Source organism: Mustela putorius, unplaced genomic scaffold (assembly GCF_011764305.1).
Source record: "Mustela putorius furo isolate JIRA1106 unplaced genomic scaffold, ASM1176430v1.1 tig00003987_pilon_pilon_pilon, whole genome shotgun sequence".
NCBI lineage: Eukaryota > Metazoa > Chordata > Mammalia > Carnivora > Mustelidae > Mustela > Mustela putorius.
The window spans coordinates 2996556-3009042 of NW_025422126.1; the positions used below are offsets into that span (position 1 = coordinate 2996556).

General features: G+C 45.0%; 1 protein-coding gene across 1 annotated transcript in view; it reads right to left on the reverse strand.

Moving 5' to 3' along the window:
* XNDC1N (XRCC1 N-terminal domain containing 1, N-terminal like) overlaps nt 1-12487 on the reverse strand; it is a 39338-nt gene that overhangs the window by 15560 nt on the left and 11291 nt on the right. The window contains 8 exon segments of the mRNA XM_045071483.1: nt 610-1329; nt 3202-3223; nt 3225-3245; nt 4166-4274; nt 4941-5068; nt 6801-6873; nt 8878-9047; nt 9290-9372. Of these exon segments, the coding sequence (XP_044927418.1) occupies nt 610-1329; nt 3202-3223; nt 3225-3245; nt 4166-4274; nt 4941-5068; nt 6801-6873; nt 8878-9047; nt 9290-9372 (1326 nt within the window).

Here is a 12487-nt window from a genome sequence, read left to right on the forward strand (position 1 = left end):
GAAGTGAAGCTGGGCATCCTAGGAGTGACCTTCCCTGCTTGGGATTGCAAGCCTGGGGGCTCAGCACACAGTACTCAAACCTCCTGTGGGACCTCGCAGGTTTTTAGAAAGGACGGGTTCCACTGAAGGTCATTTCTGTCTCGCTGCTTTTCTGTGTTCTCCCTCCTCCCTTAGACCCAGGGCATCCCTTGGCTGGGGTTTGTACTGCCCACGTAAAACTAAGTGGCCCTAGAGTGATGGCTCTCTGCCATTAGAATGAGATCCCCCTTCAGGGTAGGATTCTGTAACTCCCCATCAAAGTGGAGGGTTATGCAGGTCCTGATCTCAGGGTCTTGGGATTGAGCCGCACACGGGCCCCCTGCTCAGTGGGGAATTCTGCTTCTCCCTCTCCCTTGATCCTCCTCCCCGCTTGTGCTCTGTCTCAAATAAATAAAATCTTTTTTAAAAACAACAACAACAACAACAACAAAATGGACAGAACAAGAACAGAACAGAACAAGGCCTCATCATCTTTGTTGTTTTCCATTCCCCAGAACCCCCACCACACCCTGCCTGTGTGAAAGGACAGATATGAGGGACCAAGGGCAGGAAGGAGTATGAGAAGCCGACCTTAAACTCGGGTTCCTTGCGTGCAAGACGTTTGAGCTCCCGGCTGAGCTGGAAGGCAGCCAGCATGGCATCCTCACTGGCCAGCGAGAGGTGGGCCCTGCTGGCCATGCCGCGGTAAGTGTTGATGCGGGACAGGGAGAACTTCAGCAAGTCATAGCGGCGGGCGTTGCTGCACTCAAGGCAGGCGCAGGAGACCGGGTGGGGCCGGGCAATGGTGTGGCCCTGCTCCATGAGCAGCTGGGCGATCTCATACAAGTCCTTCTGGCAGGCCAGGGTGAGGGGAGTGACACCAGGGGCAAAGCGCGAGCCATCGATTGATGAGTCAAAGAAGGCCAGTGAGAAGGACCTAGTGTCCACTTTGGGGCCCTTCTCCTGTTCCAGCCGGGCCAGCAGGCGCCGCACTGCGGCCGGCTGGTTTGTGTCCACTGCCACCAGCAGGGCCTCGTGGATCTGCCGGAAGTCAAACTTGACATTGGCCAACAGCACATCAGTGATGGCCTCGTGGCCCAGCCGGATGGCCAGATTGAGAGCTTCCCTCCAGGAGCGGTCCTCAGCCTCCTCCACGTTCCTCAGGGGCCCACCTGGCCCGCTGCCTGATGCTTCGACCCCCGACTCCAGCAAGTGCTGCACTAGGCCCAGGTGCCCCTCCTGGATGGCAGCCAGGAGTGGAGGTGGGAACTTCAGCTTCTTGTTCACGATCTCCGTCCAGGTGGGCTGTGGCTGGATGAAGGAGGGAGAAGGTGGGACCCCTGTGTGGGACCCGCCCATCTCCAACCTCCTTTGCTTTGGGGCCTCCTTGCCCTTCCACCTTTCAGCCCTCAGCCTAGACACCATACTATTTTGCTTTTGCCCAAACACATACGAACATGTTGAAGTACACTTAATGTAGTATATATGCTACATTTCTGAGCACTTCCCAAGTACAGCAACTCACTCATTACATTAACCCTGTGAGGTAGGAGCGATCATGCCCCCTTCAACAGGAGAGGAAACTGAGGTACAGATATGCTAAGCCACTTACATGAGATGGGGACCCAAGCAGTCTGGCTGAGGAGCCGGTGTTCTTAACTCCCCTTTATGCTCCTTTGCAACTCAAATAGGAATTACTATTACTAGTTTTGGATTTTTGGAATCTTTACTAATTCACAACACCCAAAATGTGGAATATAATAATGTAAAAAAATAAATCCATTTTTTTTCTTTTAAGAAGGAAAAACAACAATGCTACCTCCTTTAGCTATGTAATACTCTGAAATTAATTTCTACATCAAATATACATCCTATACTCTGGTATATATGGTTTCTCTAATGTAATCATCTTACATAACAACAATATAAATGTTCCCCAAAAGATTACATCTGTGTAGGGGATAAATTTCATTTCCGTATTTTCTAGGAATCAGTCACTTTGGAAACACCCTTTCATACCATAATAATAGCTTCTTGTATAGATTTGTTCCGTTGTTAATAAATACCCCTTTTACTGAAATACTGGTATTTAGAAAATGGGTCTTAGTTGAAAAAAGCATCATTTTCTTTAAAAAAAAATTGGCCTAAAACTATACAAATTTATTCTTACAGTTCTAGAGGTTAGAACTCAGAAATCAGTATCATTGGGCTAAAAAGTCAAGGTGTTGGCAGGATATGGTAGCCCTAAGGGAGAATCCGATTCCAGCTTCTAGAGCTATGTTCCACACATTCCTTCGTTTATGGCCACCTTCTCCATCTTAAACACCAGCAGCACTGAAGATTACAAACGTTTCCTTAGTCACCATTTTATTGTGTATATTCTTAGGTGAGGAAGGGCCAGGCCTGGGTCTGGCCAGGGGCCCCCTTCCTCCCTACAGCTGCCACCCTCCCAGGAACCCAATACAGTGGGCCCGTGTGGGTACCCTGAGAATGGGTAGGTTAAAGCAGGTGGACAGGGCTGCATAGAGAGTCTAATGCCAGATCTGCCCAGGACCCAGCTCCCATTTTGTTGACTTCATCTCCCAGCTGCTCATCCCTCTGAGAGTCCCAGAGCCTCTGAAAGACAGGTCCAGACATGTCCATGCAGGAGGGTCTTTGACCTGGGCTTTCCCCTCCCCTCAGCTCTGTCCAGGCCTCCTAGCAGATCCTAATGCTCCTCCCCCACCAACCTTCCCTGCCTTTGTCCTCTCCTACTTTGGATGGCACCTGTACCTCAGAGCTGTCTCATCCCTCTCTTGCACCAGCCCTAGCAGGTACAGCAGCCCTAGCAGCCCCCGCCACTACTCTTCTCTCTGGGCCCAGGCTTGGGGCTCCAGGGGCTCTCTTCCACCAATGGGGCAATATCCATCACCTGCATGGCAGCTAGGACATCCTCTCTGCCCTGTGGCTGTATCAATTATGGCCAGAAATGGGAGCAGGATAAGGGAAAGTGGGAGAGCAGGCCTCTTACCGTGAGGAGGTCCATGGCTGCACCCGCCTATGCTGGTAGGGATGGAAGGACTTAACTCCTGCTCTGTCCGCTCCCCTGACTGTGCCCAGCTTCCTTTTTCCTACCTTCGAGTTCAAAACCCCGCCCTGGGCCCTCCCTTTGCCAGGACCAGCTGCTCCCCCTCTGCCCTGTACCCTGGAGACCAGAGGAACTGGTGAGTACCACACAGTGGAAACTTCTGGGAAAGGGGAGAGGACATAGTTGCTCAAGAAAGGTGGGAATAGAACTGAGAATGTCACAGGTGGAACAGACCTTAGAGACCCTCTGGTCCAACTGCCGCATTGTACAGATGGGGATTGGGATTTGCCCGAGATTCCGCAGCCGAGCCTAGACCCATTCCTTAGTCATCAACCCATCTGATGCCTTGAATGGCTCTGCAAGTAGGAGAATGGGGGTTTTCTGTTAGAGGGTTAATTCTGGGTCCAAGATGAAGAACTTCCTTCAAGTCACACAGTAACACTGTTACCTGATTGTACCTTGGGAGGGAACCCACACAGGGTACTGGGAGTTAAGGTCATGGGATGCTGGAGGTTAGTCTCATGCTCAAAAATCACTCTTGACTTCCAAGTAAATCACAAGACTTATCTGCTAGGCAGTGCTTTTATTTCACTCAATCTCAGTTTTCCTTCCAGGAAAATGGGCACGAGGATGCACATCACTCACTGAGAGGAAGGCGTTCTGGATTATGTCCCAAAGCCCTAGAGAGATCACCAGTTCTACCCTAGAAGTTCCAGAGGGGAAAAGGATAGGGCTGTCTTGGGAGAACAGGGTGCCATGGTGACAGCAGCCTTGACAACTGGGAGTAAAGAGTAGGCTGGGCCCAAAGGTGCCCTCAAAGAGTCCTGAGGGAATGAGTGCATAGAAGGGGAGAGGACAGCTTGCCCTTATCGGCTCTTCTCAGCTGTCATGAGCTCCACTCCCCAGCGTTACTCACAGAGGGCAGGGGGACCAAAACCACAGGACCTCATGGCTCACGTCTGAGGAGTCTCCCCACACATGCTGGCATGTTCTTCTACTTCTCCTGCTGAGAAGTACAACTGGCAGAGAGGGCACTGGACCCAGGAAGCGGGTGGTGAGCTCTCTGGGGAGGATGCCCACAGTACTGACTGCGACGAAGATGGTGATGAGGAAGGAGAGGCTGGCTGAGGTGGGGAGATCTCTCCACAGGTGGCAGCGTGCTGGGGAAGAACCTCAACACTGAAGGAGCCTAAGGGGGAGAGAAGGAGGTTAGCAAAGTCGGGCCAGCTCCCAGGCACGATGCCACCCCAGTGTAGCTCTTTCTGTGGGAAATTTGTTCTGGCTGGATATCCTACACCAGACACTGTCTGGTCGTGAATCGGTGAAAATTTATCAAGGGTTTCCTGTAGGCCTTACACTGTGCCGGGAGCTGGGGGGCGGAAACCTAGGCCTCTCCTTCTGGACTGTAGAGTTCAGGTGTAAAGATAAACTATGGCCACAAGTGACTGTGATACAACACAGAAGTGAGAAGGGCTAAGTGCAAGGCAATCTGAGAACACCGCTGGTCCAGCTGGGAAAGATGAGCTGACAAGATCAGAGAAGACCTGGTAAACAAGAACCATTTGAACAGGGACTTAGAGAATTGGGACACGGGGGAAAGAGTTGGGAAGGAAATGCTAGGCCCTCTCTGACAGTATTTCCTATTGCTTTGTTTCGTGTTTCCCCTGGGGACAGGGCCTGTGTCCCTTCCTCAGCTCAGCCAGCATAATATAAGCATGTACTCCAAACCGACTTGTATGTAACTGTGGAGAAGACTGGGGTCCAAGCTCGAAATGTTCCCTGGCAGCGTTCCCAGGTCTTCTAGTCCTCCTGCAAGTAGTAGTCCCACAATAAGCCCTGGGCCCCAGCAGCTCACCTGCACAAATGGGGCACAGGGCAGTATCCTGGATCCCACTGCTTTGGGCCTGGCGTCGGTGGTATTCTCTCTGCCCTGCTTTTGCCATCCCCCGCTGCTTGGGCCGTGAGTTCGAGCTGGATAAAGGCCTGTGAGAAAGAACAGTTAAAGACCAGCTATTAGTAAGAGGCTACAAGGGCTGAAGGAGCCTTGAGTTTGGATGGAAGAGTGTGGACTCCTTAATGTGGAGCCAGCAGCCCTGGCTGGAGTCCTGGTTTTCCCAATTGATGTATCCAACCTCAGGGAAGTCATTTAACCTTGAACATCTGAGAACAGAAGTTCTATTATTGCTTTCAGGTTTTTAAAATTATTCTTTTATTGGGATATAATGCATATCCAATAAAATTCATCCTATTAAAGTATACTATTCAACAGGTTTAGGATATTCACAAGGTTGTGTAACTACCGTGACTATCTAATTCCAGAACACTTTTATCACCCCAAAAGGAAAACCTAAACCCATTAGTAGTCACTACCCCCACCTCTCTTCCGCCTCAGATCCTCGAAACCACTAATCTACTTTCTGCCTCTATGGACTGACTATTGTCACTTAGCTTGTTTCAAGGTGCAACCATATTGGAGCTTGCATCAGTACTTCATTCTTTTTTCATGGGTGAACAATATTCTGTGGTAGGAATAGACCACATCTTGTTTATCTGATCATCAGCTGATGGACACTTGAACTGTTTAGACTTTCAGTGATCATGAATAATGCTGCTATGAGCCTTTGTCTATATGTTTTTGTGTGAACCCCTATTATCAGTTTTTTTTTTTAAAGATTTTATTTATTTATTTGAGACAGAGAGAGAGAAGTACAAGTGGAGGAGGGGAAAGGCAGAGGGAGAGGGCGAAGCAAGGCTCCCCGCTGAGCAGGGAGCCTGACTCAAGGCTCAATCCCAGGACCCTGAGATCATGACCTGAGCCAAAGGCAGATGCTGAACCGACTATCAGTTTTGGGGGTCTATTCCTAGGAATGGAATTATTGCGTCATACAGTAACACTATGTTTAGCTTTTTGATGAACTGCCGGACTGTTTATCAGGGTGATTTTAATATTTTACATTTTCACCAGCAGTGTATGAGAGTTCCAATTTCTCCACATCTTTGCCAACATTTGTTATTGTATTTTTTTTTTAATTTAAATTTAAATTTTTAAAGTAAGATCTACAACCCACATGGGGCTTGAACTCATGACCCAGAGATCAAGAGTTGCGTGCTCTACTGACTGAGCCAGCGAGGTGCCCCTGCTATTATTCTCTTTTTCATTACAGCTATCGTACTGGGTGTGATCACTGTGGTTTTGATGTGCTTTTCTCCGTGGCTAATGATATTAAGCATTCTTTTCATGTGCTTATTGGCCATTCCTATATCTTCTCTGGAGAAAAGTCTATTCAGATCTTTTGTTCATTAAAATTTAGGTTTTCTTTTTATTGTTGAGTTGTAAGCATTCTCTATGTAGTCTAGAAACAAGTCCATTATTAAGTATGATATGCAAATATTTTCTCACATATTATGTGGGTTCTTTTTATTTTCTTGAATGTTCTTTGAAACAGAAAAAGATTTCAAGTTTAATGAAGTCCATGAGATACAATGTACTTATATTCAGATTCTAATTCACCAAACAGCTCCCTCCTTATTTAACTGGCCAACAAGCGGACAAGGATATCTTCTCTCTATTTACCCTTTAGGTCCAGACCCTGAGATCAACATACAGACACAAGGGTGCTCTGACCCAACTAAGACACAGTGGGGGAAGAGTGACAGGTGTAGAAGGGCAATAGGTTTGGGGAGGTGATCTGGTCTTTCAGGCTGACCTACTCACCTGCGGGCTTGTACTTTCTGTCTCTTTGTCCTGCCCACATGATTCTCTGAGTTCTGCTCCTCTGGTCTGAGCTCTGTGTTAGAAGTACACATTAAATCTAGCATATTAACAACAACAACAAAAAATATATGATGTTCCTTCTTGTTTTTTTAAGACTTTATTTATTTACTTAAGGGAAGGATAGAGAGCATGAGAAGGAGGAAAGGGGTAGAGGAGAGGGGGGAAGCAGATTCCCCACTGAGCAGGGAGCCCAACATGGGGCTCGATCCCAGGACCCTGGGATCATGACCTGAGCTGAAGTTAGATGAGAAACCAACTGAGCCATCCAGGCGTCCCATGCTTTGCCTTTGAAATATTTATCACAGTCTGAAGTTTTAGACTTACTTGTATGGCATGGAGAAGTCTCTCAGTTAGGGAAAGAGCACTGCTATTTTACTTACTGTGGCATCCCTGACACCTAACATGGAGCCTTGCACATAGAGATGTTCAATAAGTATCTATCAAATGAGTGGCAAAAAACCCCAGCAACAACCATTTGTCTAGCCATTCAGAACTTCCAAAACACTTTATATAGGATTTAAGGCGCTTTCATAGCTCCAGTGCCCTGACTGGGTGACCCCCAAAAGGTTAGTTCCCATTTTCTGTCTCTTAAAATAATAAACTACCTCTGTCCTCATGTGGTAGACAGCTTCTGAAATGACTCCTATTGATTCCTCATCCCACTGAATTTAGGCAGAATCTAACGACTTGCTTTGAATGAACAGAATACGGCAAAAGTGATGGGCTGCCACTTCTGTAATCAGGTTCTAGAAGACTGACTTCTTTCTTTTTACTTTTTTTTTAAAGCTTATTTATTTTTTAGTAATCTCTATGCCCAACATGAGGCTCGAACTCAAACCCTAAGATTAAGAGTCTCATGCTATTCTGACCAAGACAGCCAGGCGACCCAGACTGACTGACTTCTTGCTAGCACTCTCTCTCTTGCTCTCTAGTTTACGTACTCTGATGAAGCCAGCTTCACTATAAGATGCTCCAGGGAGAGGCTGGTAAAGAAAGTGAGGGAAGCCCCAGTCCAACAGCCCATGAGGAACTGGTTCCTACTAAGCACCTACTAAGCTAGAGAGCAGATCATTTCCAGCGGAGCCTTGCCGTGACCGTAGCTTTGGGTCAGATCTGGACCCAGAGGATGCTGGTAAGCCAGGTCCAGATTCTTAACTATGAGAAACTGTGAAATCATAAATATTGTTGCAAGCTACCAAGTTGTGGGGAAATTTGTTTATGCAACCATAGGTGACCAATATACCCTATTTCTGCAATGAGACAACATACTTATTATTTCAGTAATTTATTGTTCTTTAAAATGACAGATAAATTGATTCCTTTAAAAAAATTTTCCCAACGAAACAATGAGTGAAACTAAAGGTTTTCAATGAGAACTCTACGTGTTCTCTCTTTTGTTGTCTAGATCAGATAAAACCAAGAATCGTGGGGTTCAAATCCTGGATTTGTCACTTATTAGCTGTGTGACTCAGAATATTGAAACCTTCTGAACCTCAGATTCTTCTATAAAATGAGTGTAACTGTAACAGTATCTACTTCATAAGTTTGTTATGAACATTAAATAGTTAAGTAATAGTTAAGTTAGTAAAAGTGCCTTAGCAATGTCTGGTGCAAAGTAGGAGCTCTGACGTATTTAATCCTTTTTTCCTTTGTGATAAAACAGTGCTATTCCCTTACTTTATTTCCCCCATTAAGCTCCATACACCACCACCCTGACCTAACCATCCTACCAAAGTGATCACAAAAGATTAATACTTCAAGAGGCCAATATACTATGTGGTTTAATTCCTTCACTTTGAAGATGAGGGAATTGAGGCCCAAAGAAATAAGGATTCCTGATTTCGAGGCCAATACTATACAATATTTGATTTCTCTTCTGGTAACAACACACTGACAACTGTCTGTTCTCCCACATGAAGTCCCATTGGTAAGGGATCTTTGTATAGCAGCGGTGGATTCTGGGAGAAAGGATGGTACTAGAGAGAATGAGGACCCAAAGGCAGGTGGTGGGACTCACCTGTGCTGGCTGGCTGACTAGGACCTGGTTCTGAGGGGCTGGTTCTCCTGCTTGCCATGCTTGGGGGGAACCTCCGGGCAGCTGAAAGCACCATTTGGGCTGAACGGCCCAAAGCCCCTGGCTGCAGCTGCTTTAGGATATTCTTAAGCTCTGAAATTTCCTTGGTGCTCCTGCAGGGACACAGACATCACTTGGTTTCATTAAGAACAGAGACCCCATTCTGCTCCCCCAAGCCACTATATGTAACCAAGAAAGCCAGTTTGATATACAGATAGGGTTAGGTCTAGAGGATGTGATCAAGTGGGGAGAAAGGAGGAAGTGAGTGCCTGTGAGTGACTTGGTAGCTTTTCTTTTTTTTCAGGAGAAAGAACTGAGAAGTGGACAAGAGACCTCCATTCTGGTAGCTACGTACGTTTGGGGATCTGGGAAGAATGTCCTCCGAATGGAAGGATTAGCCAGCCAGGGGCTGGGACTAGACTCCTGAGCATCAGAGCCCTGAGAAGAAAATGGAGAATGAACTACAGACATTCACCACCAGGGGGCACTGCCACCTAGTACCAGGGATAGTCCCAAACCTGAGGGCTTCAGCTTAACAAGTACGTATATTCGGCATAACTTTATGTGGTACGTTTCCTTGTGAGTTCACTCTCTCCCAGCTGCAAGATACGAGATTCAGTAACTTTGTATACTTAGTTCCCCAATGCTAAGGATTTAGTCATAATCCTGAAAGATCAAATATATGCTGTCAGGAAAAATGGGGCCATGGGACTGATAATCATGTGCAAACTTTTGAAAGCATACATACATATGTGCTTTCAAAATATAAATAATATATTATATATATATATGTATATATATATATGTATATATATATATATATATATATATATATATGCAGCTTCAATCTGTGCGTATGTAAAGTTGATTCCTGTAGGTACAAAACTCAAACCACTTATCTCCATACACCTATGTGAGAGAAACTAAGTATACCCATATGTTTGTCTATATTGAAAGTTCTCTTTTGAACTATTTGGGGACATTCTTATCATTTTTCTTTTCTGAATATTATGTAGTAATATTGTTCAATTTCCAGTATGATTTCTTTTGTGAACTTTTTTGTTCACCTGCAACTACACACCTACCAATTTGGCCACCATTTCTAGCCACTGATAGAAAGATATGTGTATGTGTGTATGTGTGTATGTGTATATAGATACAAGTATTAGCCTAGCCACTAGGACTAGCCACTATATGTAACTATCACAGGCATTTTATAAACCTCTCTACTTCTAACTCCAGAAATGTCTACATGTGATAGTCACACAACAGATCATTTCTACATAGATTTGATTTATGTGGTATGTGCCACAGTTTCTATCTTGTCAATATTCAATTTATCTCTGTCAATTCATCTGTACCTGTTTCCTTTTTTTCCCCAAATTTTCTTTTTCCCTTGAATTTAAAAGAACTAAAGATTTTTATCTTTAACTTGCAGCTCAGATACTTCTATCACAGATTCTTTTTAATCTTTTAAAATTAGTTAATTAGTTTTTAATTCCTATATTCCTAATTCCTGTATTATCTCCATGACCTTGAGATCTAGGCCTGAGCTGAAATCAAGAGTCCAACACTTAACTGACTGAGCCACCCAGGCGCCCCTATCACAGATTCTTTTAAAAGTAAACATCTTTCTTATAAAGCATGACTTTGGCCTCATTCTGCAAGTACGAGAAGTAGTATTTTTTTTTTAGATTTTTTTATTTTAATTTTATTTTTTATAAACATGTAATGTATTTTTATCCCCAGGGGTACAGGTCTGTGAATCGCCAGGTTTACACACTTCACAGCACTCACCATAGCACATACCCTCCCCAATGTCCATAACCTGCCCCCCCCCAAAGCCCCTCCCCGCAGCAACACTCAGTTTGTTTTGTGAGATTGAGTCACTTATGGTTTGTCTCCCTCCCAAGTAGTATTTTTATTCACATTCACAGCTTATTTTATTTAAGTAATCACATTTGCTGTTTAATATTTTATAAGTGCCATTACAGTCTCATTTTGGACCTAGCAGTAATTTTGAAATAATTTTCCAGGGTTTTTATTTTTTCTTTACCTTGTCTCGTAAATTTTACAGTGAATGCGACTTGAAAGCACAACCAGATGGATGTGGAGAGATGGTTTATTTAACTGTAACTCTAAGTGAGATTAGGAATTGGGCTCCTGAGCACAGGTTAAGTGGAGTCAGGTGGCGTGGGTTCAAATCCACTCCAAGACTTATTTAGCCACGTGACCTGGGGCATCTCATCAAGTTTCTCTGTGCTTCTGTTTCCTCACTGGAAAACCAGTGCCACAAAAGACCCTATTTCACAGACCTAAAAGCCCTTATGTTTTGTTATCACTGTCATACACTATTATATCATACACCATTATTACAACACAGTAGGAAAAAAGCCTATGGAATTTTAGAAATCTTAAATAACAAAACTGAGTGCTACCACTCACGTTTCCATGTGCCAACCCTCTCTTGTAGAAACGTTTTGGGATCTCTTTCCCTGTAGTTTCACTGAGGTGTGTGCAGTATGTTTGCGTACAATATGTGTGCATATATATGTGAGGTGTGTGCAATATGTTTGCTTCTGCTGTAAACGTTCAATGCCTTTCTGACATTATGGCTCTGGAGCTGCTGGATCCCAGCAGGGTCTTAAAGGTGCAGAGTAATTGAGATGGCCATATTAGGGAGACCACATGTCCTGGTTTGCTTGGGATGATACTGCTGTCTTGATAAAATTCACAGCACTCTTTTTTTTTTTGCATTCCAAGGGACTCTGAGTTTGGATGGTAAATTTTATGGCGTTTCTATCTACAACTTGCCCCTGAACGGGTGAGTTATTCAAAAAGCCTACTTTGTTCTACGCTCTGTGCCAGCTGCCAGGAATCAGTGTGGAACAAGAAAAACAGGTTCCTAATCTCACAGAGCTGGAGTCTGATGGGAGACAGGCCAGGCCCTAGGGTTATATCTCCACTCACTCAGGCCCAGGCCCTGCAGAGAAGAGCCAGAATCAGCAGAGTACTGGAAATGCTTCAGCGGGTCTTGCTGCAGATTTTTAACCCTTCCAGGGAAGGAGGAGGAAATCTCAGACCAGGCTTTACTTTGTCTCAGTTCTTTGCGTCTCCCCTGAGGCTGTATGGCAAAAGCATCTCCTCCTTCGTTTTCTCTTCCCAATGTCCAGTCTCTTGTTTTTCTCAGTAACCTCGACATTGACTCCAGGGGCTGAACTTTTGGCTATGCCAGATGTTTGGAGCTTCTAAAGACACAGTGTGTGCACAGGAAGCGCTATGGTACAGGACAGGAGACTTGGTTTCTACTCCCTCCTCGGCTCTGATTCACTGTGTGAATTTGAATATGGAAGTTTCCCTAGCTGAGATGTAGAATGAAGTACGGAATGGTCTCTCTGTATTTTTTCATACATAGAATTCTAGACTCTAGCTTTGTGTGATTCTGTCTTTGTACTTGTTTGGAGGGAATTATGATGGAGGGTACTGGAAAGGTAAATGAAGACACCAGGGACAAGAAATCAGGAAGAGTCTGAATGGGTTTAGAAGGAAAAAA